The sequence below is a fragment of the Cygnus atratus genome, chromosome 1, assembly GCF_013377495.2.
Source record: "Cygnus atratus isolate AKBS03 ecotype Queensland, Australia chromosome 1, CAtr_DNAZoo_HiC_assembly, whole genome shotgun sequence".
NCBI classification, from domain to species: domain Eukaryota; kingdom Metazoa; phylum Chordata; class Aves; order Anseriformes; family Anatidae; genus Cygnus; species Cygnus atratus.
In genome coordinates, this window is record NC_066362.1 from 71,671,511 (window position 1) to 71,695,407 (window position 23,897).

General features: G+C 41.2%; 1 protein-coding gene across 4 annotated transcripts in view; it reads right to left on the reverse strand.

Annotated features, from left to right (window-relative positions):
* The window catches only part of ETV6 (ETS variant transcription factor 6), a 146,584-nt gene that overhangs the window by 18,486 nt on the left and 104,201 nt on the right, over positions 1-23,897 (reverse strand). For all 4 annotated transcript variants that reach the window (XM_035551068.2, XM_035551067.2, XM_035551071.2 and 1 more), the window contains 3 exons: positions 23,691-23,855; positions 19,769-19,903; positions 14,379-14,921 (listed from right to left, as the gene is read on the reverse strand). In XM_035551068.2, coding sequence (XP_035406961.1) covers positions 14,379-14,921; positions 19,769-19,903; positions 23,691-23,855 — 843 coding nt within the window. The remainder of the gene's footprint in view (positions 1-14,378; positions 14,922-19,768; positions 19,904-23,690; positions 23,856-23,897) is intronic.

Below are 23,897 nucleotides of genomic sequence, written 5' to 3' on the forward strand. Positions count from 1 at the left end.
CATATCGTCCCAGCATGAGAGTGCTGTATGGTGGAGTCGGTGTCCCAAAGTCAGTCATTTGGGTTTCAGTGTGCCACCACTGCTAGTCCTAGAAGCAGTAGCCTTCCTTGGCATCAGAGGGAGGGGTGGCACTTCCACAGAAACATGTGAATGTCAGACTGTCATATTCCTGAATATGCAACCCATGGCAGATGTTCTCTGATTACAGTAACTTACAGCTAATATTTACATTTCTGCGTATATATCATTTGCCCAAAACTTTACTCTCATCTCATTATTTGCAATGTGCAATGTTATTTATAATCAATAGTGTATTGCTGTAACTATGCTTCAGAAAATTTCCAAGTGTATAAACACAACTTTTACTGAAGGAAATGGCTGACTCTTCATGTCTTCTGTACAGAGGCCCCTGGAAGAGTTTAAAGAACCTGATGTATCCTTAAAAATTGACTGGAACTGTACACACTATGAGCATTGCCAAGGCTGTACATTCACCTGTGTGTGACTAGCAAGTAAATTCTAGTCTAACATAATGGCTTTGGTTATTTTTCATTGGCTGTTATTATTTCCCACACACACAGCTTCTGCCCTCCCTTCACAAAACCAAGAAAGTACAAAAAAAATCAACCTGAGATGTCTGGGTGGCAAATTATTGGACTAACAACAGAGCTTCAGACTCTGAGAAGAGGTCACATTCAAGTGCAGATTTGTTTTATGTTGTTCATTTAATTTTTAGAATAGATTCAGGCTAAGCTTCAATATAAATATTCCTCAAATGAGAACACAGATCTGCATCTTGAGATCTTCATAATAAAATCCCAAGTGATCAAGGGCCTCACCCCATATTCTAAACTGACTGAGCTGCTCAGACTTGCAGAGGTATTTAGTAGGCTGGTAGAACTGCAAAAACAAGAAAACAAAACAAAACAAACAAACAAACAAAAAGCAACAACCACCCAAGTATCTTAGGCCTCTAAATCTCTGTTTGCTTCAACAAGAAAACTGAAAATTCTTGAAAATTCTGCTTGGCTCCTACAACGAATTTTAATCTAGTCTTCAAAAGCTACACTTGTCAATCAGTAAATTTAGATATATGTCTAAGTTGCAATAATTTAATGAGCTGGCATGCATCAATTCAACAATGGAAACTGTGTCTCCAGCTACTGCAAACAGGAAATAAAAAGGATTAAACAGCAGAAGCACTTTGCAGAGTACCTGCATCAGTGCCTTAATTCAAGTTTCGAATGGTAGACCTTTAGGAATGCGAACATTGGCACTCTTTTTTTTCTTTTTTTTTGTAAGTGGGTATCTTTCTCTATGATTTGCAGGGTTAAAAAAAAAAAAAAAAGGAGGTCAAAGACTACTTGATGATTCTTTGCCAGTGTAATGAATTTAGAGTATACTAGAGCCCATGTAGAGTAGACCGCAGCCTATGAAATTCAAGAAAACCTAAGAAAAGGCAGTGCTAGCAAATGCTATAAAGGAGCTTCTCCACTGGGATAGGGACACCTCCACAGAAGTCTGGTAAGAACAATACAGAAGTTGTATTCTCCAGGAAAGTCAAAACTGTTAAATGTTTTTTCAGGATGGATGGAGAAACTGAGAAAGGGACTTGTTTGCAGATGGTTGCTTTGAAAGTTTAAGTCATTTATTTGAAGACACTCTGGATGCTGTGAATGTCTCCAGGAAGCCAAAGCAGTTCCTTGTATGTCAGAAGGCCTCCAAAGGAGCAGTTTTATGGTAGGACTCTCCACAGGGTGTGTGTTGGCTAGTGTGCTATGGCAAGAAAGCACAAGGATGTTGCCGAAGCCTGGCAAGTTTACAAATGTGGGAGATTCAGTCAGGGAGTTGAGTCAGGGCTGGTACCTAAATTGTTTGGGCATGCTGCAATTTCCTGTCTTTTGGCTTATTTTAGCTTTCTTAGAAAGTAGCTATGTCTCTGTAGCACAAGGAAACAACATTTCCCCCCTAACACACACATACTTTTTGTTTAAGTGAACTCAGATTGTTGAAATGTGTACAATCTGAAGCTAAAGGGATTTATCTGAGGAGTGAGCTGGGACTGAGAGGCTTTAAGGTGATGCAGTATCAAACAACCTAGCCAAAGTGGGAAGGTGGCGAACTGTTCAAGCAATGTGGCGGGGCTTCTGAAAGCAGACATTTCCACGTCCCACCATATCCTCAGCTGTACTCCTGGGCAAGACTGAGCTATGTAATTAGCTAGGAATAAGGGCAAGCTATATCTTCATATGGAAAGGCATGGATACAACTTTCTTCCCATGGTTAATGGTTCTCGGGGGATTTTTATACTTAAGCACAAGGTAGTGATGACGTATAGAGTCGCTAGCTGGCTCTCAAAACGTCTCCCATAAGTACTGCCCTACATGTGCAAGATGCAGCAGTTTCACACTTGGGCTAGTAACAGCCACCTATCATACAGTCCCAAGCTCAGCTGAGCTAGAATAAAGCCTGGGGGCTGCCTGGCCACCCAGTCCCTGGTAGCTGCTTGGCTGCCAGGGTTGACACTAGGCACATAAACAATAGGCAGCTGCAGAGCCCTGGAGAGGGCATGGGAGAGAAGACAGGAGGAGTGGTTGGGGTTTGAGGAGCAGGAAGAAATCTCTCCCATAAACAGCAATTACTGACTGTTAAACGCCTTTGACAGCAGCAAGCTTGCCTCCTCGCCCTAGTTTTAAGCCCCCCTTTCACGTGGCAGAAGCACACAAGCCTCAGCCACTCCTCCTTGGCATGATCAAACTCAGTTTCTCTTTTACAATTTCTCAGTTTTTCTGGCTGAAAAGCTGTTTACTGCCCATGTTTACAGCACTCCTTCAGCAATGTTACAGAAAAGGGGAGACTGTAGTATTGTTGTTAAGAATCCCTTGTGACAGTCAAATAGATGCTGTGTGAGTGAAGGCATGTATTATAAAATCTTCATTTAAAATATCCTTTAAGTGTAGGGGCAGAGTCTTCTGAATATATACCTAAAGGAACACTGACATATATATACTTCCTAACGGCTATATGATGGTAATACATATATCCCTTAGACTTGAAATACCATCTCATAATGATCTATAAATTCAACATTATGTGTTTTAGGTTTCAAATATTTTGATCATTGTCCTGTCATTAGGAAATGACTTCTCTGGTATCAATTTGCCAAGGTAGACACACACGATGTTACAGTGGTCAGATAACTCTTAAATATGTGCTCTCTTAGACTCAATAATGCTGCTAACAGAATAGGCATATATATGCAAAGACCTCTTTTGTTCAGAATATAACATTCTTCTGCAATGCAATATTCTCTAAAACATACACTGCATCTGAGACCCCTGTTGTCTAAGTGAGGCCCATGGCACTGAAGTAGAGCTAACTCTCTTCACGTATCAACTACCAAAATCATCTCTTAACCACAGAAATGTTCTAAGTTCCACCCACATCTTGCCCCGAAGATCATTATATAGAATGCACTTAATCTAGCTGATGACTGACTTGGAAGCGAACATGGCTTAACAAAGAGACTATGCCAAAGTAACTTTGTCATACTCCCCTCTAACATCAGCTGATGACTTACCCCTTGCTGAGTAGGTTAGCCTAAAATTTCTCCAGCATGATATCATTTGACTTGAATGGTTCTGTGATTTCTACCAGCTGAAAAGTTTCCCCAAACTCAAGCCTCTTTTTTTTACAAGGCAGTATGTGCTTCAACTGCATTTGTTCACAGCAAAGCAAACATCATGCAAACAGCTGTTCACAACTGATGCTAATCGACAGAACTTATCGAGAACTACTTCTGGTACTCTAGTTTCTGTAAGCACACCTGAAGTGTGGCTAAGATAGTTAACATGGTGATGATCACAGTATCACAGTTATGAAGTGGTAAATTTCAGCTGACCATAGCTGCTGGGAGGATAAGGTCCCAATATCCCTTCTATTTTATCCTTCCTCCTGCTGCTTACCTTGTGCTGGCTCCAATTTTGTTAATTTCTTTGTGAGCTGACTTAATTCACTTGAACAGAAGAAAACCAACCCTGCAAAAAACACTGGCCTGTTTTCTGCCATTTGAGAGCTGTATCTGCTTTTAGGAAAATCTGGTGAATGCTACAGCCAGCACAAAGAAGGTGGCAAGACTACACTGGCAGAGTGGGCAAGGACAGGGAGGAAAGAGGGAGAGGCACAGAAGGTGCCTGAGGACTTTCAGCCTACAATCTGTGATCATTCCCCTTATTCAAGGAGGTCAGAAAGTCTCTGAAAAGAGGACACTACTTTGGGGCATCTGGATTTGTTTAAACTGCAGCCAGAACCAAAAAATCATGAAGTTGTTAATGGCTGTTCACTTGTATGGAAACAACAACAAAAAAAAGACTGGGAGAGAACTCCTGTGTCCTGACTTGTTTTAGGCTTGCCATGGAGATGAGTTCCAATTGCATTTTAACCATATCCTAAACTGTGCATCAGGCAGAGCTTTCTGGACATGCCAAAAGGACCTTCAGGCTACCAAGCTGGTACATCATGCTCACCAGGCTGGCTGATACTGTTAAGTCATTTCATGAGTATGGTGAGAACTACTTTATTAGCTTTCTTTAATCACACAAATGGAGAGGAAGGAAAAATAAAGCTGGTGAGGAGAGGGAAGACATATGGCTGGACCATATCAGATCTTCTTTATATTTGCTGAAAGCCTTTTCTGTGGCTAAAGACAGCAAAGACAGAGAGAAAGAAAGAAAGAAGTGCTACAGTAGGATTACTGCTGTGCTGAGACAGTTCTGAACAATCCATACTCAATATCTATTTAATTACATGTATTTTAGAAGACAAAACTACAAAAAAAACTAGTAAATGAATCTCATTACTAAAGGGTTAAATGGCTCTGAGCACTGGGATAGGATAAGTATCATACTGGATGAAGCTGTCCTGCTCATCACTATCTGGTAATCTGTGTCCAGGTTACCAAGGGAAAAAAGGTTTTCTTTCTATGAACGGTGTCTGCTGTTAGAAGCAGAATGGTAAGCTAGTATAGTAAAGCCAATGTTTCCATGTGAAGAAACCTTCTGACAGACAACTGTTTGTTCAGCTCTGTAAATTCAAGCTGGGGCTGAAGAAAGAGGTTGCCAGATCACACAATAAAACAGTTGTATGTTGCTTCTGTCTTGTACCCAAATGCTGAGTGGGAGACCAGGCAGAAGGAGAACAGGAACCTGAGATTGTCATGCTGTTAACAGTTGTAGAAATAACACAGAAAGATGAGGCCAAGCTCTGTCTTTGGCAGTAAGAATGTGTGAGGGGTAGGAGGCTCCAAAAGGTTCATATCCCTCATGCGACTGTGGAAAAGAGCACTCGAATCACAAAGAATATGTAATGGATGGGCCAGAGACTAGGAAGGGACAGTTTGACAGATAAAGATCTTGGAAGCTAAAGGCTACTGTAGTGAGAAATGTGATCCCTGTCCTATTCTCCTGCTCCATCCCTCTATCCCCAACAAACAGACAAGTATTTCCAGTATTAAGTTTCAAATGTTGTTCTTTACCTGCTCCACCCCAATGATAAGGGAGCACTCTTCCATTTATCTTGCTAAAGGAGTCTGCCTCTGATCCTCCTATGGCTTTTCCTCACTTTTATTGCTCATGAAGGGCAATGACAAGTAACAGCGAGAGAAATTCAACCTCTGCCTGTTTCCATGCACTTTAATATCCTCCTACAAACACCTCATATCTTGTTTGACATCAGAAAAGTGACCAAATGCTTTATAAGGATTAAAGATGAAACTTCATCTTCTGAATTCTACTTTTTGGAGGCAGATAAAAGTAGGAGTGACTTTACTACAGTAAAGTACCCAACAGGGGTAGTGATTTGTGACCTCACGAAGTGAAACACTCCAGTGTCTTCTGTTACAAGCTCAGTTGATCCTTGACTTGTGAGGTATTTGAGCTGTTGTTTTGTTTTTTCAAAAACAGAAAATCATTATTTACTGGAGACCACTGTCCAAGAACCTCACTTCTATGCTCCGTCAGAAAGCCAGTGCATGGCTGGAGGATGTGGCTCCTGCTATGTTCCCAGGAATTCCTTCCTGAAAGGACTTCTTCAAAAGCTGTAAACTTGTCAGTTCTGATGGGCCCCTCGCAGAAAACTGGAATGTGACCTCCCTGTCTTGGGGTTAAACCTCCTCATTTAGACATAGCCAAACCCTTCCCTCAACTGAGATGGAAAACAGTATGTTACAGGGACCTCATCTATATTTGGAGTCCTATCAGATTAAAGGTGTGCATTTGAATTAACATAAAATGGCATAAACTTTTGTATGCCACTTGTAACAGATCAATATTAAAACCAGTCTTAAATAAGCCTATCTCTGAAGAGAGTAAAGTGTAGTGTCAACATTAAGGTGTATTTTCCTGGTTTAACTAAGAGGGTTCAAAGTGATGCAACTACGCTTTATAGAAGAGAATCTGAATTACTGACATGACTCCAGCCTGAAGAAAGCGTGAAATATCAGGGAAAATAAAGGTAATGTTTTCATTAAAAAGCTATGTACTTCAAGTGTTTAACATCCTGCTGAACTCAGTGAAAGCTGAGGGTAGTCTGAACCCACTTACCACATCTGTCTAGCCATGACACATAGATACTACAGTACAGTAATGAGAAGGATGAAGACTAAATTAAATGGTTGAGCATTCCTATAGCTTGGTCAATCCTAACTTCTGAGTAGACCAGAACATGCCCCGGCTGCAATTTCTGCTCCTGTAACTGTGCAGCACGGAGGCAGCTGTAAAGCAAGACACCTCACAGAAAATCTGAAACTATCTATCCAAGTTATTGCCATTCAGCTATTGCTTCAGTGTCATTAGTTAAACTGGCAGGGAAGGCACACTTTCATGCTGAAATTAATTGTTAATGCCACGTTAAGATGACTCTCAAGGTTATAATGAAAACTTATCCTATGAAAATGAACTCTACGAACTTAGTTGTCATCCATACTTCAGTCTCTTTATAGTAGTCTGGATTTCCACTAAGGGCTTAAAATGGATTTGGCATATACTGCAAATCTAACTCTGTACATGACTGCAAGGACAGGTGATTTAACAAGGCCAGAAACATTATCATTGTCAATCCAATGGGAGTGACAGGACATGCCTACATCAAGAATCCCAGGTTCTTTCAAGGCTCTGATCTGTTGCCCTAATACAAAGGAGGTCAGCTACTTGGAAAGCAAGCACTGAACCCCCAACCCTTACAGCTTAGCATGCTAAAGTGAACCTGTATTTTGGCTTTCTGTAGTTTGCCAGGCTGTAACTTCTACTTGTTCAGCTGCTAAGACTGGAAGCGGGTCTTGTCACAGCTGCTCCCAAGCAAAGGCCATGCTTCACAAAAGCTCACCAGTCAGTATTATGTTGTCAGCCCTGGCTGGGATCATGTCTCATGGCGGGTGAAGATAGTCTTGGCGTGTGTAAGTAGACTCCTATACAGCACTAGCAATGATATGTGCTTTCTTAAAGAAAACAGCATACCTCTAGGGAGGCACACAACAAAAGCTAAGCCTCTGCAGCTTGGCTTGTCAGTCCTCATCCTCTGCAAAGGAGGAGAGAGCTATCATTTTCAGTTCAGATATGAATTCACCACAGTGAAACTCATGATGCAGCTCTGGAAGGGGGACAGTAACGAATCAAACAGTGATGCACATCCCTGTCTACATAGTAAGCTTGAGGGCTGGTGCACACAGGGAATCTGACTTTCTTTCCAATATCAAGTGCTACAGTAGGTCTCTGTGGATATGTCTGTCCACAGCAAGTGACTGTCTTCTAGAAGTTTTCTACTAAAGTCACTTACCAACCACCGGATGACTGTAAGAAGGAATTAGGTTCAAGCCTTTACTACTAATACCTGTTGTGCTCACTGACTTACACCTGTAGGCAATCCATAGTGCAAAAAAAAAAGACCAGAAAGGCCAAATTAGGTTCTAGAACCCAAATTACTGTCCTAGTAGTAGATGGGCACACTTTTGGGCAGGTTCTGCTTTTACATAGAAGATACAACTGCAACATTGATGTACAAGTGCCTATTATCACATAGATAATAGGCAATAGACAAAAGCAGGAGCAGATAGCTCAGTAAGGTATGTACCTGGCATCTTGAGTTTATGGCTAGCTCAGGTTGCTCTTATGATGAGAGGCGTAGCAAAGAGTAAAAGCAGGACTATCAAACTGCAGGGTCTTACTTGTTTCAGTTTTTAAGTTGGGTAATATTTTTTTTAAATAAACTGGAACCTCCAAATGTGAGGCACTGTAGCATCACAAAAGGTGTTACTAGTTATTAGAATCTGGAAGTAAATTTAACCTACAACTCTGAGTGTGGGACTGGTCAGACGGTGTCTACTGATACATTTTTTCTGCTATACAGTATAGTTCTCTCTTCCCTACTGTTTCTGATCAGTGCTGGAACTCTTGAAAACACCTTTCACCTTTCTGTGCCCTTCCTTTCTTCATATTTACCTTCTCTGTTTGGACAGTAAACTCTTTGGGGCAGGGACATCAGCACAATAGAGCCCATAGATACTACCGTACTGCAAAGGGAACAGGAAGCTGCATCCCTTATGTGAGGGCTAATAGTATTAGCTGCTGCAAAACTTTTAATTCTTACTTTGTGCTTAGTTTTTGTTTCTTACCACCCTTACTGTGCAGGCATAACTGCTCTTTGACTCCTTTCCCACCCTCCTTCCCTACTACCCAACATAAGCCATTGTATAGCAACCATGCTTCTATAGCTGTTTTGTACAGTAAGGAAAATAAATTGATGTGGTGTAACTGCATTTGTACAAAGGACTTTGCTGAAATATCAGTTAAAAAAAAGATCATCATACAACTTGACGTGGTTGTAAATCTCACAATGACAAATCTGGAGTAAATGCAGGTGCTGGGACTCCAATTCTAGTGGGTAAATTGAGGAGGAATCACCAAGTTGCAGTATTTTGAAGTGCAGTGACTTAGAACGTATAAGCTCTAAATGTTTAGTGTTATGAATCTAGTAGCTCAATCAGCTGAATTTGTTTTTCTTATCCTTCTTCAAAAGAAGCTTTCCAGCTCAACTCCAAAGTAAAAAAATAAGTATCAGTTGATTCACAGCTTTTTTAAGCACTATGTTTGTAAAAGATTCACTCAGTTAACTCCTCTTGTCTTTTCCCCTCCTACACAAGTTTTTAAGAAGTGATTACGTTTTTCAAACAAAGGTAGAGGAGAATCCTTGATCCTGTTCCTCCTCCAACCTCTCTCCACATGCAGCTCTGCAAAACTACTGTCTTTACAGAGCTTTGGGGTGAAAGACGTCCCCATGCTCAGAGCCAGCACATAGCCTACGCCCATTATAAGCACTGTTTTGTAGATTTCAGTAGAACATGAGTCATTCATGGCTGATGTGCTCTCAACAGGCAGGGGACTGCATTTTCAGTTTTGGCAATCAGATTATTTGAGAGATTGCTTATACAAACCTGTGGGTTTCATGCTATGTCCCTGTACTCTCTGGGCTTGTGGCACACCGAGGGACTGAGATGGACAGCAAGTCAGAAGCAGAGCTGGAGGGAGATCTCTTTCATGATTTTGACAGGGTAAGAATCTTGCCTATCTTCATTCCGACAGGAGTCAATAGTTTTACGGGCCAAACCAACACAGGAGTAGGCAATGTGCCTCCGTACACTTTAAGCATTACCTGGCTTTTCCTCACACTGCTAATGGGGAAGAAACAAATCTGGCAGCTCATAAAGCTAAATACAGCCTAGTTGCTAAGGTAACCCAGCTGATAAGAACTGCATACTAATAGACAACAGCAGGCACAAGAGACTCACCTGCCTTTGGATTTTTTTTCCCTCCTGAGAGCGAAGCAGAATCAAAAGTAATATGCAGGGTGGGGTTCTATAGCTATGCTCGTCCTTCCAAGCCGCTTGTACAAATTGGATAGGTCTGCCTTAGGCATACACAGGGAGAACCCAGAGCTTCATGGATTTCATCGGGTTCCAACTCCAACAGGACATGGAGCCCCTGGGAGGAATCCAGCCACACCTACCATTGCTCTCTGGCACCTCGCCTTTCCTACCTGCACAGTCATTCGGTTATTACCTGTACTGGATGAATGGCAATGCTGGAGCAAAGGGGTAGCACAATGTCTGTTCCCAAAGTTCCACTGCCAGTGGTTGCCTGGATTCATGAACAAGCTGTTCAGTCCCAGAGAGCTGGTACAGAAACACACTGGAAGCTGGAAATCACAGAAACCCGCTTGGCAATGTATTTCCCCTCACAAAAAAAAAAAAAATTTAAAAAAATTTAGAATTGTATTAGTGAGTTTTAAGTGACTGAATCAAAAGTGAGGTAATTTGCAACATATCATTAAATTCTCATGTTCCTAAGCCAACCTCTATGTGATAAAGGTTAGGATGAAACCAACCCTACCGTAGCTGCCTTTAACTGCCTCTTGCAGGGACTCCTATGTCTTCCTTTAGGTAAGTGACAGGTTTCTGGTTAGATCAACTATGCCAACCACCCATTTTCCTTCGTGCTAGTAAGCTAAAGTGGACCTTGCTATTGGAAAACGGACATTTTTGACACCTACACATAGTTTTGTGGTTAAAATCAGCCCTAGTTGGAGTCAACAACAGAGCTTCCAAGAAAAGCAATGGGTGCAGAACTTCAGCATGGCTGCAAGGACAGTTTCTGGTGGCTATGGCTCTACCACGGGTGCTGTGCATGCCTCAGTCACGCTGCGCTCAGGAAGCCTGCCAACGCAACAACCCTTGCCTATCCTTGTACCTTGGGGAAGTACCTTTTATGAGATATCAAAGTCCTAAAATGTTTGATAGCAAAACCCTCCCAGTTAGAGGTGTATGGGGAGTGGAATTTCCATTCTGCAGAAAAGCTAATTTCAAGCACCAATCTTGATCAAAACTGCAACTGAGTTTAAAAAAAAAAAAAGAGAGAGAGAGAGAGGTTTTTTCCACGGGGTAGAATTCTTTGAGATGATTCTGGGGGAACCAAGATATACCGTTTTTTTTTAGTCAGCCAGACAGAGAGCCTGCTTGCTAGAGTTCAAGTTAGGGGCTGTCTACCAACAAACACTGTTGTTGCTTTCAATTAGAAGTTCCAGTGGGAAAATTGTCTGTTACACAGTTTTGCTAAACTCCCTTTCTTAGGTACTTTTACTATTTTTAAATGATGTCATAACTAGATGACTATTGATGCCTGAGTGAGTTAGCTTAAATCTTGGCTAGTGTATTTAAAAGGGATACAAGTCTTCCTTTGGATTATCCCAATCCAACGTCCTCTAGTTCTGACAAAGTTACAGAAAGGACTTGTGTATATTGTGTTGATAAGATAGCTAAACACGGTTTTTAAAATCAACTCTAGCCACAAATGAATAATAAATGGAACCTTAATGAATAACATAAAGATACTTTATATCTCTTACTTGCTAGAGAAGTGTAAAATGGCCATAGAGCAAAAGAAAATAAGGCCTTCAATTTTAAATTCTTTGCTGTAAAAGCGAAAGTACTTTACTAGTAAAATTAGTATTTTGAGAAATGATATTACATAAAAAGGTAGGAAAGATTAACCAACCTGTTGTAGAGGTCATTATTTTGTCTGACAGGAAGTCTGGAGCTTTATTGATTGACTTTCTCAAAACAAGAGTATTCATGGATAGCACCAAGCAAAAACATTGTTTTCTTCCTCAGCACCAAATAATTTCATACTGCATTTAAAAACAGACTCTATCTACAAGTAAACAGGTTTATGAGGCTGTGAGGTATCTTAAGTCCAGGAAGAATTCCTTCTACATTTTAACATATCTGATCTTGGAATAGAACACGTTTTGGAGCTCAGCTCAATGTTTTACTCAGCAGCCCCTGGGGCTTCCCTGGTAGCTGCTTCTCATCACTGTCTCCCATGACAATCACCTGCATGCAAATGGTTAAGCCAATAGAAAGTCCAGGCTCCCTTCTCACCAGTGTAAGTAAATAAGTACTTAGCTCTGCAACTGGACTATTGGTAAGTGTTTTCATTACCCTACCCATCAGTCTTTCTCATGCATAACATGGAAATAATGCCAGTGATTTCTAAAAAGCTTTTTTCATCAATACATCTATATTGCCATATCTTCACAATGTAAGAGCCCAGTGCTGAAATTCTCATGGTCTCTCTTAAATCAAAGTGGCAAGTCATGGTTCATCAAAAGCCTCCATGTTACCTATAGCAGTGTCAGTAAAGATAAAGACACTTACTTGAAAAAAGATTTATGTTGACATACAAAAGAAATGTTCATACAATGAAATCATTTAATGTCAAGATCTCTAAATTGAAGGCTATGAGATGGTGGGAAGCAGGTAGAAAGGTGTGTGCTTTCTTTCCAGGGGACCTAAGTATGCTGCCATTGAATTCAACAGCACAGATAAAGTTGACTTCAGGTATGAAAAATGGGCTGTTTACATTTTTGGTAGTAATTCAGGTTTGGCCAGCTTTAAATAGGCTGTGAGCCTTTTATAGGATCCAGCTAGAGTTCAGAATCCAAGAGAAGCCAACCAGAATAGCACTAGCTTGTGCCTTCACAGCAACTGAGGCTTGTTGGTGTTTACAATTTAATTGGGCATGGAGTAGTGATGGAAGAACACAAATTTATCAGTAGAAATCTAAGGTGTTAGCAGGTGCCAGATAAGTAACCCCCCTACCTTTGGCCATAAAGTACTGTCCTCATCGGAAATGAACGCTCAAGTAGGCCTCAGGTCTTTTGGTATGAAATACTTCACCAGTTATTTAAGACATGCTACTGGTTGGTCTAAGCAAAGCCATTAAACTGCAAGTGGAAGCAGCTCAGGCTGTGTGTACCACTTTAAACTACTACACATATTTGCTAAGCAACTGTGTTAGGTCCAAATATCCATGGCATAAGGCACTGCTGCCCTGCAAGCAACACAGGGTTGGAGTGGATGCGAGAGTACTAGTTAGAGGGCTGGTGACATTGTACCCAGTGCACAATGTACACTGAAACCAAAGATTCCTAATTATGTAAGAAAACTCCGGGGTTTAAATTTGAAAATAGAAAACAACAATAAAACAAACAAACATATTTTTTCTTATATTCTTTCTAGTCTAGGCTTCATTGTTAGAGAATGTTTCCTTCTACAAAAAAAGAAACCAAACAAATAATCCTCCTGATCTTCCAATATTATTTCAAGGAAAGGAAAGCTTCAGTAATGAAACCTGTAGGGTACCTTCTCTGCCATAACATCAAGTATATTTCTTAACTTGCTGAAATTAGTATGGGTAATAAAAATCAAAAGGAGAGAGACAAACGTCAGTCAAGCAAGAATGCCAAAAGATTAATTTCCATAACTTATCTCTCTCTTAGGTGAAAGGATCATGATCCTTTTTGTGCTTGTTGTGTGACTAGCTGGTGAGATATGTACCTTTTGATATAATACAATAAGTCTTTAAAAATAGAAAATCTACCTCATTGAAACTGAGGCAGCATTGCATCTGGAACAATTTTAAGGCATGTAAGTACAGAAATGAACATGGTATTTTAAAATGTACCTCTGTGGACACACGTAATACCCCACAGGAACTGGGTATCACTTTAGCTTGCTGCTGACATAAATTTGTGGAACATTTTTGGGTGTGGTATGTATTTACATCTCTCAAAAGAAACTAGTTATTGGGGCATTCAGCATATTTCTGAAGTGGTTGGATTCCCCTTCCCTCTCTCCCTATCTATTTACAGTTCCCTTTCAAGTACGAAAAAAAAATCTGTAACCTCAGCTTCCTGATTCAGCTGCTGTGATGTCAGTTATTTACGATAACAAAAGTGAGACAATGACTGTGGTTTGCGTGGGACAAAGGCAACCTTGTTTCTGTAAAAAGGGACAATCCTAGTGTAAGAAGCACAGGAAAGCCTACAAAGTAGGACTCTGAGGCGTGCTTTCATTAGTCCCACCATCTCAAAGGCAACTGACAGAAGGTGTTTGCCTTTCCATAGGGCTCGAAAATAGTGTGAATGCAACTCTTGGAAAATTACCTTGGTAGGACAGGCCTTTGGAGACAGGTATCTTGGGAAATAAATGGATTGCTAGTAGGTAAAGAGGCATTAAGTGTCAGGACACAAGTGTTTCACTGTTACTAATTATGCATTCCATGGTCACAAGCATGTCACTGCATCTTTGCTTACCTGCCATGAAACTGGTTTAATCACATTTAACTGCCTAAACCACAGATGTGGTGAAACTTGCAGAATGCCAGTAATTTCTGAGGGAGGTCGCAGAGTGGCAAAAGGAAACGAGAAGCTATTAACACAGTATGAATGAAGAGTGTCAACTTTGGTGTAGCCTAGAGAATGTCACTTACCCGCTATTCTTCCTATTGGCATTGCATGGTCCTCAGGAGGGGATACAGACACCATGATGTGGTTCATGTAAGCTAACTCTTCTCGGTGGGACAAGTTGATTGGCTTTACCTCCCTGTGCAGCCCATCCTCAGACAACCTTGGAGGTTTGAAATCGGAGTGCCTGGGGTTCAGTATCAAAGGATGCATGATAGGGCTGGGCATCAGCTGGATGACCCTGGTGTTCTCCTGGCGAGGGCTCGAGGGCTTCTGGAGCACCTCAGGAGGAGGCAGGCAGTGGTTGTTCTCTACTGGGGACACTGAGAGAGGATAGGACTCCTGGTGGTTGTTCTCTTGCTGATGCCTTGACCCTAGCACCCTGTCAGCTGGGGAGAGGCGACGGATAGCGTTGTCCATAGGGGACTTCAGTGGCCACTGATCGGGGTCTGGTGATGGACGGTGGTTGTTGGTGATGGGTGATCTAGAACGATGCAACAGTTCAATGGTTGGGGTATTGTGGTGGACTGTTTCTGTGGATGGTCTTGAAGGTCTCTGGACAAAGCTATCTGTGGAGACAAACAAAAAAACAAAAAATACAGAGAGTCTATATTGTGATCAAGCTGTAGGATCTAACTGTTAAACTGCTAGCTGGGTTTACTGGGTACTGCTGTTAGCTGGAAAATGTTTTTGTTTGTGTGACTTACAGATCCCCTGAAAAATACCACATAAATGTAGATAGTTGTTACTATACTGAACAAAATCAGTACCATGAAAACAATCTCCCTCCACCACCACATATGAGTAGCTCCTGGGGAAATGTGTTAAGAGAAATCCCATTTTGAGTAGCTGACTCGAACACTTGTGAAGAAAGTAAGATCTGATCTAGCTATACTAACTGTATTTCTGTGCAACTGCTTTGAAACTTTTACCCTGTCATTCACATCTCTATGTGTGGTTCCTGTTACTGTACAATGAGCACTGCAATGTAGAGGACAGAGATAAAAAGGAAAAATGTCTCCTGGAAAATACTGAGTGATAAGTTTGGGATGCTAGAGACTTGGGTCAAGGCACAGAATCTTAGTGTGAAATATGGACTGGGTTATCCAAGAAAATTCACTGGTAGGCAGCTCTTCATGAAACACTAGCTAAATTTTATCCCTGCCTTGATTTTAAAAGAGTGTTAACAGCTTCATATGGATATTTTCAACTTGCTGTAGTTAGCTTGTGCTGCCTTGTCCCACATAAGCTCTTGTATTTCTTCAGCAGGAGCACTTCCAGTGTCACTTTTGCATGGGCATACTTCCTTGGCTGTGATTCCTAACAGTTAGGGGGGCATAAATCATGTCTCTGGATCACTGTCTTTAGATACTAATAATCCCCTCACAAAATGAAATGCTTGGCATAAACAGTGCACACTTTCACCTTAGCTAAGGCCATCAATTTTGACTGGGGAAATTACTGACAGAGAGGAAAATACCACCAGGGAGCACTGACTAACAGGTTTTTATCTGAAAAACAAAGATCAAATTTCAATGCTGTTTGTTGAAAGCCTTGGATGATAACAGAAGGAAACTGCTGGGTACATGTCAACAATTGAAACAAGTAGCTGCCTATTTGTGGCTGCCTGTTTGTTCACTCCATTTGGACTGATCCTCTGTAAAAGAATGATTCTCTTGCTTTCTTGCCAAGGCAGTGATACACGTTGAAGACCCTGTAGAGGTGCGCAGGAAATCCAGGGGCTCCTGCCATCCTGGAACTCAGGCAGGCAGCAGGAGCAGGATCAACATGTACCTAGAGAAAGGTATGAACAGGAAAAGCTCTAGTCCTGAGAAAATGCAGTGCCAGGCATTGACACAGCACCAGCCTTCATATCAACTTTTTTACCCCTAATCAACAGACTGCTCATCTAAACAAGGATACTGAAGGCTCCAGGAAAACCTAAAATTTCAGGTGGATACTACATGGCTTCAGAATACTTATTTCACATGCTTGAGGTCCCAGACAAGAAAAATACATTTGTAGAGCTATTTAAGGTACTCACAATGAAATACCTGGATGAAAAGAAACTCCAGAGCCATGTATTGTTCTTGATTAAACACAAACAGCATTAAATACAATGTGGCAAGCTAGTATGTTATAGCCAAAATGATGTGAAGATCAAAGAAAAGGAATTAATCTACGACTGCACCTACCTTTTGACAGTCATTTCTTAAAGTCTCATTTCTTTGCCACAACTGAAAGAAAGCAGAAACTATTCATACCCTTCCCCCCAAGTTGTACTCAGTGTCCTATCTTCTGCAGACTATCTGCTCCTGTCACTGTACTTTTAAATACACGGTGCTCATTCCTGGCCTGTAAGTGTATACTAGAATACTGTACTGTTTGTCCTACTTATTTGAAGTGACGTGTCTGTGGGGAGCAGCTATCCTGAAAGCAGAAAGGATTGTCTTGCTGTACTTTCCACTGAGCTCTTTGCAAACATTAGTTGGCTCTGACAAACTCCAGACAGAAGCAGACCTCTCTGTCTGATTCCAAACCATGGTGATCCTGAGCCAGGATAGGGCAAGAGGAAGAACCAGAAAAGGATTCACACCAGCATTCCCTTCCCTCCACGATCTTCACTTTTAAATACTTAACTAAAGAATCCCCTCATGGCTGAAGTTGCTGTTTACCACAAAACAACCCAAACTCAAACTCAGCTCCAAGCAGTTCCATTGCCACAAATGGCCCTGAACAGAATAAAATCCTCATCACATTCATTCCTTCACACCTCTGATGACTGTGAGCTGAGCACATATGGTGTATCATTTCCTGCAGGAATAGATTCATTCCTCAGTCTGGCTCTTCATTCTGAGCAACCAACAGTCTTTTCTTGAAGGGAAATCTGTGAAAGGGAAATCGTCGCTCAGGAAAATTGCTAACCTATCTAATCCATACAGGGATGGGTGGGGCTGCACGCACTGTGGATGTGAGCAGTCACTGCAGTGGCAGTCCCAAAGACTGGCACTCTGTGCTCACCCATAAAAGAAGTGCAGGGAATAACAGTGTAAGCTTCCTGTATGGCAACCTATCAAATGACTCAGTGCTGCATCAGAAAGACCACTGGAGATGCAGATAATTCACTCTCCATTGCTCATCCCTCTATAGGGCCAGAGACTGATGCCTGGAGGGCAGATTCCAAGACAATGCCAATGCACCTTGGAGATATCCTCAAAGGTCAACTGGTTTCAATCAAGCTCACTTTGCTTAAGTTAGTAAAAAGCCATTAGGTGTAAATGTTGATCCAGACTCAGATGATTCTGGATTAACGAACTTAAAACATTTAGAAGCAGAATCATAAATGTATTGTATAATCTATCAAGAAAGCCGGAAGGGGAAAATGAAAAAGGTCGCTGAAATAAGGACAGACTCTAAAAAAATATCTGTGAACTTTAGCCAAATTTAGCCAATTGTGCCAAACAAACACCTGACCCCCCTGCTCAGTTTGTAAATTAGGCGGGGTTAAGCTCTGCTTCTCACATTTATTCTTTTTTTGTTTAAAAAAACTAAGTTGCATTCCCTTGAGGGAAAATGGTAAACTTAATTGTGCTAGTTTCTCCCAAGTGACTTTGTGGAACAGGAAGAAAGAGGAATGTCAAAGTACATAAATAAATTCACCTGCCTATACATTTTTGGCATAAAGATTTTCTGGTTGGTCAGAGGATGTGGCAGGCAAGCTGTAGTCTTTTTTGTTTGTTTCGAAGTTCCTCTTGTACCAAAACAAAAACTATTTTTTGTTATTGTACGGAAAGTTTTAAGTAACAGCACATATCTCTCAAAAAATACAGCGGTACTATTAGCAGTCACAAAGGAGAATATCATGAAGGAGAAATGAGAATGGTTTCTTAAGCATCCTGTACTCTGTCAGAAGTTGGACTAGAATTCAAAGGGCTTATGTTTTAAGTGACATGTGAAAGACCAACTCAACATCCCAGAAATCCTCTGGGTTTTCTAGTTTGAAACTCAACACTTTTGTTCAGCTGCTCTGTATCTTTAATGCATGGGTGTCTGAGAGGGCAGCCTGTATTTCTGTTTGAAATTTAAAAAGGGAAAACTATGGGTGAATGTCAAGCTTCAGGAAAAAAGTAGAGGTTTTTATAATGGCTGCTGCAAAATGCCTATCTTGAAACATTAGGCAACTTTCTCCTGCACAGCTTTGCCAACTCAATCTCATCCTAACCTGCAGCACCCTCTTCTAATCTGAAATATTTACACAGCTTTGTGGAAACACTTTGGAGTGTCCTGATCCCACCTGCTGCTGTCCTGCTCTTGGCTTAGTCTCAAAGTTTTGTTGGTGCCCTTTGATTCTGGCTTAATCAGGCTGGCTATGGGCTCCTTGTACAGGTCTGACAGTGCCCCTGAATCTTGTTTTGCAATCCCATGTTGAATTCTGAGACAATTTGTTTATCTTTTCTCCAGTGAGCAGAGACTAGGGAGATACCCTAGCCCAATTCTGTTTTTTCATCCTCCTTATTTAAAAAAAGGAAAAACACTTATTTTTCCAACTTTTTTCCAATTAAAAAAAGAAATCTATTTGGTGTTTTCATTGAAAGGACCTCTTGAAAAGCTTAGGCTTTATATTTTTCGGGGTTTGGAGATAACCAGGAAGTTCTTTAGTGTGTTTACTTCCAGAAAATAAAAACTAAAATTTCCATTAAAGGAAACACGCTTATATTTTGATCTCCGCTGATACTGAATAAAGGAAGCCCAAATCTGCAATGCCACAAACACATATCTATTCTTTCTTCACCACCTGTGACAGGCATGGTATGTGTGGACACTACTAGAAGGCTAACTAATAAACTAAGCAAATACTTCCGATGGTAAAAATGAGAGAAAACCTGCAGGGGAAAAAAAAAAAAAAAAAAAGAACAACTTTTCTCAAAATGAATTGTTCAACCATTTCAAAAGCTGAGCAACAAGATGGGCTCAGTGCCAGGAATAACGCGCTGACAGATTGTCATCTGAAGTAACTTTGAGTTAGACATTCCTCTCTGAGTTTGCCTTTTCTCCTACTCTGCAAACAATTGCATCTAGTTGCATCTACAGGATACTAAAAGTCCATGATGCACCTTTTCTACCCAACTGAGAATGAGGAGAAATGAATCAGTGGGGTCAATAAAACTTTCTGGCATGTTTTTTTAAACTACATTTGGCATAGTTTCTAAGCAGGCTTTGGAAGCAGGACTGAATAATAGAAAATAAATGGAGAATAGTTGACTCCCTAGACCAGGTGACTGTTAACAGCTATCAAGACAAAGGGAGGAGAGTAGCTTTATTTAAATAACTTTGGAGCAAGAAAATGACATCATTCCTCACAGCCTTACTCACGTGGCCTCCATAATAATAGCTCCCATAAGAATGAGACAGTTACCTTCGTCATGGTTCTGGTGTAATAGGACCTCTGGCTGAGCATGGATTGAGTTCCCAGGGTGGAAAAAAGGTGGGAACAGCATACGAGCTTTCCTTTGCTTCAGGATATTCTGAAGGAGTTCATACAGAACATCGCCTGAAAGACAAACAGCAGGAAAAAGGAAATGAACACCTACATACTGCTGAGAAGACTCATTTAGCCATCTGATGTATGAATTCATGGCTCCTGGGTGCTATTTTCAGATGCAAACATGCCTGAAGTAAAATCCTGCAGTTGACTGTTTTGCAACATTCTTCCCTGAAAGGAAAAAAAGAAAAAGAAAAGCCACGTGTCACACCTCTGTGTATGACTGTGGAAGAATGGGAGAATGAGAAGTGTCTCTTATAATCCCAATACAGGGCCTTTTCAGGCTACATAACTGCCTGTCCGGGAGTTCAAAACCTTTACAAGCAGCAGTCAATTCAGTGTCCCACCTTCTCTCATCACAGCCTCAGTTTTTTAGCTAAAACACCTCAGGACACATAATTCTTAAATACAGGACCCATGATTATGCAGTGAGTTGCTGGGAGCAAATGCGGTGTTTTTCCCTAATTACTGACCGATTTAGGCTTCATGAGGCAAGGAGAAAGAAGATTTTGTAAAGCCTCTCCATGCAACACTGTTGCCTCAAGTGCTGAGGCAGTGTGCTACTGGCTACTCCAATCTAGGAGATAAGTTACTTTGGGGTGAACTCAGAGACTTGAAAAGAAGAGATTTAACTATCCTGAACTCCCTTGCTGTGGTGACAACTTCTGCAGATACTTGACTGCTACAGCTGCCTTAGGAACTTCTGTACATCATTCTTGGTGTCCCAGGATGGACTTCTGGAAAGCCCAAATGGGGTCCCAAAACTATTTATTTCTTGATACTAGAATCTGTATAGGGCTCACTGCAACAGGCAATATTAGAAGAGGGATATGACGCATACTAAGGAGCTTAATGCAGAGGACTTGGTGCTCTGGATAGGCAAATACCGTCTGCTAGTTGCTATTGTATCACTCTTCCACAAAAGTGTCTGCAGTAGATTCTACTACACCAAGCTGACATGACTTGATCCAAATGCTTGTTTCTTTTAGGGGTGCAAGCAGACTGTTCGTTGCTTCCCCCCCCAATTCCCTGTCACCAGAATTGTTATATCCTTCCTCAGAGGAACACTTCACTGTAGTTATCTAGGAGACCAATGTGTTAACTGCTTCCTTTGTGTCTTCTTAAGTATTACATCTCATACTGATGCCCTCCCTTCAGCAACATCTATATGAAATACCTAGGTACTTACATGTTTTGTGTAATGTAACTGATCGCACATTTCCAAGTAAAAAGGTACACAGGGTAGGAAGTCTCCCAGCTTTAATTCTGCCTCCTCACCTCTGTTTTTCATACCTCATACTATAGAGGACTAGGTTACAGCAGAAGCATATTATCTGAAAAGGAACTCCGTGAAGTTTCAACTAGGAAACCTTGGATTTTCTAGGAAAGTTTTCTCAAGTGTGTGTGGGGTTAGTAATTGTTCCTATGAGACTGTAAGCTGTGTGCCATTCAGTTGTTTCCTCTACAAACTGCCAATGTTCTACTTGTGGGGAAGTTTGGTGTCTTAGCATGAAATAGTTAAAGCTATCCTGCTTTCCACGGTTCAGCTTCCTCTATTTTTAGCATCTTGGCTGCTTTTACTGTCTCAGCAGTGACTTCAGGGCATTTTAAAGAGGTGATTGTAATACCTGAATATCTAATTAAAAACAAAGCCTCGAGAATCCAGTTACCATTTCCATGTTTAGTACATAAAAGTCTAAAAAGTGATTTTACCACATAATTTGCATCTTTGAATGCAATAGTGGCATAATCATAACTAGTGCTGTAACACTCCACGCAATAAGGTAGCAAATTTGTGCCTCTTTCAATTTGGCCCGACAGATTAGTGAAAACGTTCATACAACTGGCAGTCTTTTTCTACCTAATAAAACAGTTATATTTATGCACCACAAAGATGCAATTGTACTAGCTACGAAAGTGAGAAGTCTCTTCCCACTCTCTCCCTCCTCTGCTCTCTCCCTTTCCCTCGCCAGCACTAAACAGGAGAACAGCTGTGGGGCTGTGAGCCCACTTTATTGCTAGGACCACTGGGGGGAGTGGATGCTGTTCTACTGGTTTAACCATGAGTGGAAAGGATACAGCTTTTATGTACCTACACTCCTAAAAAACTTAAAGCTCTATGGCAAGCATTATTTCATAGTTTTTCTTCGACTTCATATGTAATGTGTAGTTTGTTTCTGGGAAACGTTTAGGTAATCTCCCTTTACCTATAGTCACTCACATTTTTAGGGACTTACTGAGATATCCTCTAAAATGCTTATTATCAGTAAGGAATATCTGGAGAAAAAGAGCAGAGAAAAAGAAAGGGTGGAGGCCATTTAAACCCGGATTTAGGTAAACAAGAGTTTAACCTTCTGCACTGAGTGTATTTAAAAGCCAGAGGCTCTTTTCTTGGAATGCTCTATCTCTAGCCTACAAACATTTCAATCCTATTCATTTCAAGAGCCATCACAGCACACAGAGGGAAGAGTAGAGGCATAACTTGTAGGCAGCAAGGCACTGGGATGATAAGAGGAGTAGCAAACAAGATACACACAAAGCTGTCCTTTACCGTCCTTACTCACTTTCAATACTCCTTTTGTCTTAAGGCAGGGTTATTTTATAATGAAATGATTCAAAATGGTGTACCAATATTAAACAGAGGATGTTTCCAGGCATCAGTTTTCACTAATGTATTATAGTGGTGATAGACATGTATGTTTGGCATCTCCTTCCATATAAATTTAGACCTCATTTAAATCACATGCCTTGAAAACTTTGTACAGAATCAATGTAAGCTATAGTTTGGGAGGCAGATTCTGCAGGAGGATGGTTGCAGGGGTGCGTTTGAGGGAGTCACCAAGCAGCTTGACGCAGAATTAGTGCCACTGCTTGTTTATCAGCGAGAGCCAAGCAGCACTAGCTGTACTTCTGTGCTGAGTGAGCCTTGTGCTAGAAGCCTCATAACAGCAGTTCTGCAACCATTTGGTCCAAATTCTTCGATAACCTACAGTGATTGAATTACAAACCTTTTTATTTAACAGGAGTACCTTGTATGGTCATAAGAAAAGCTCACAACTCTTTTTCAGTTAAACATCCCTGACAAAGGAGGGCGGAGGCTTACTCTGACTGTAAAGCTGGTGCAGACAGACCACAGGGGATATAAATACAGGCAGTCCACATAACACATTTCTAAATCTTCTTTGTGAATAAATGAAGACATAATTTGAGCAATAAGCTGATTGATTCACACACCTGTCTGTGTTCTGCCTTGGGCCAGACTCCAGCACGTGAGAGAATATGGCAAAGTAAAGTAAAGCCCACAGGGGCTGTAAAATAGAGGAAAGGTCCCCCAGGGATAAGTTTTGCAGTCACTTTTAGCAGCACATCAGCCAAGCCAACTGTGAGGCAGAATGCTAATACCAGCTTCTTAAGAGGCTGAAGCACTTGATTAACTTACTGCTGTAGTTGGGTCTGTGAAAAGATAAGCCTTTATGTGGAAGAGCTGGAAGTCATGAAGTGCTGCCAGAGAAGCTTGCCTTCTGTGGAGTTCTGCAGGGAGTTTTAATGAGAAACAGGTTGCATTTTTTTGTTTTAGAGTTGCATTCAAATTTGCCTACAATTCAGGTGTATCTGGATTTCTCTCCCACATTGTTCTTTTTGTCCTTGCCTCATTCAAGCAAGCAGCTCTGTCCCTTCTCTCCTCCCTGGCCCAGTCCACCCTAACAAACATGACTGTATCCTCCTCTGTCCCTCTCCAGATTCTGTTCCAGCTTCTTCTCTCTTTTCAGTCATTGCTTCAGTAAGAAATCCTCACCTGAATGAGGAGACCTGTATCGAAAGTCCTCTTTGGTCAGGAGCAGCAGAGCCTTGCCATTCATCTCAAAAGTGTTGCTCTCAATCGGCCTCAAGGAAAACTCCTTCTCTGCCCATCTGAGCCACTGTGCCACATCATCCCTGCTCCAGTAAACGGGCTGCAAACCTGCGGCAGGAAGAGACCGTGATTGTGTTACAAAATTGAGAC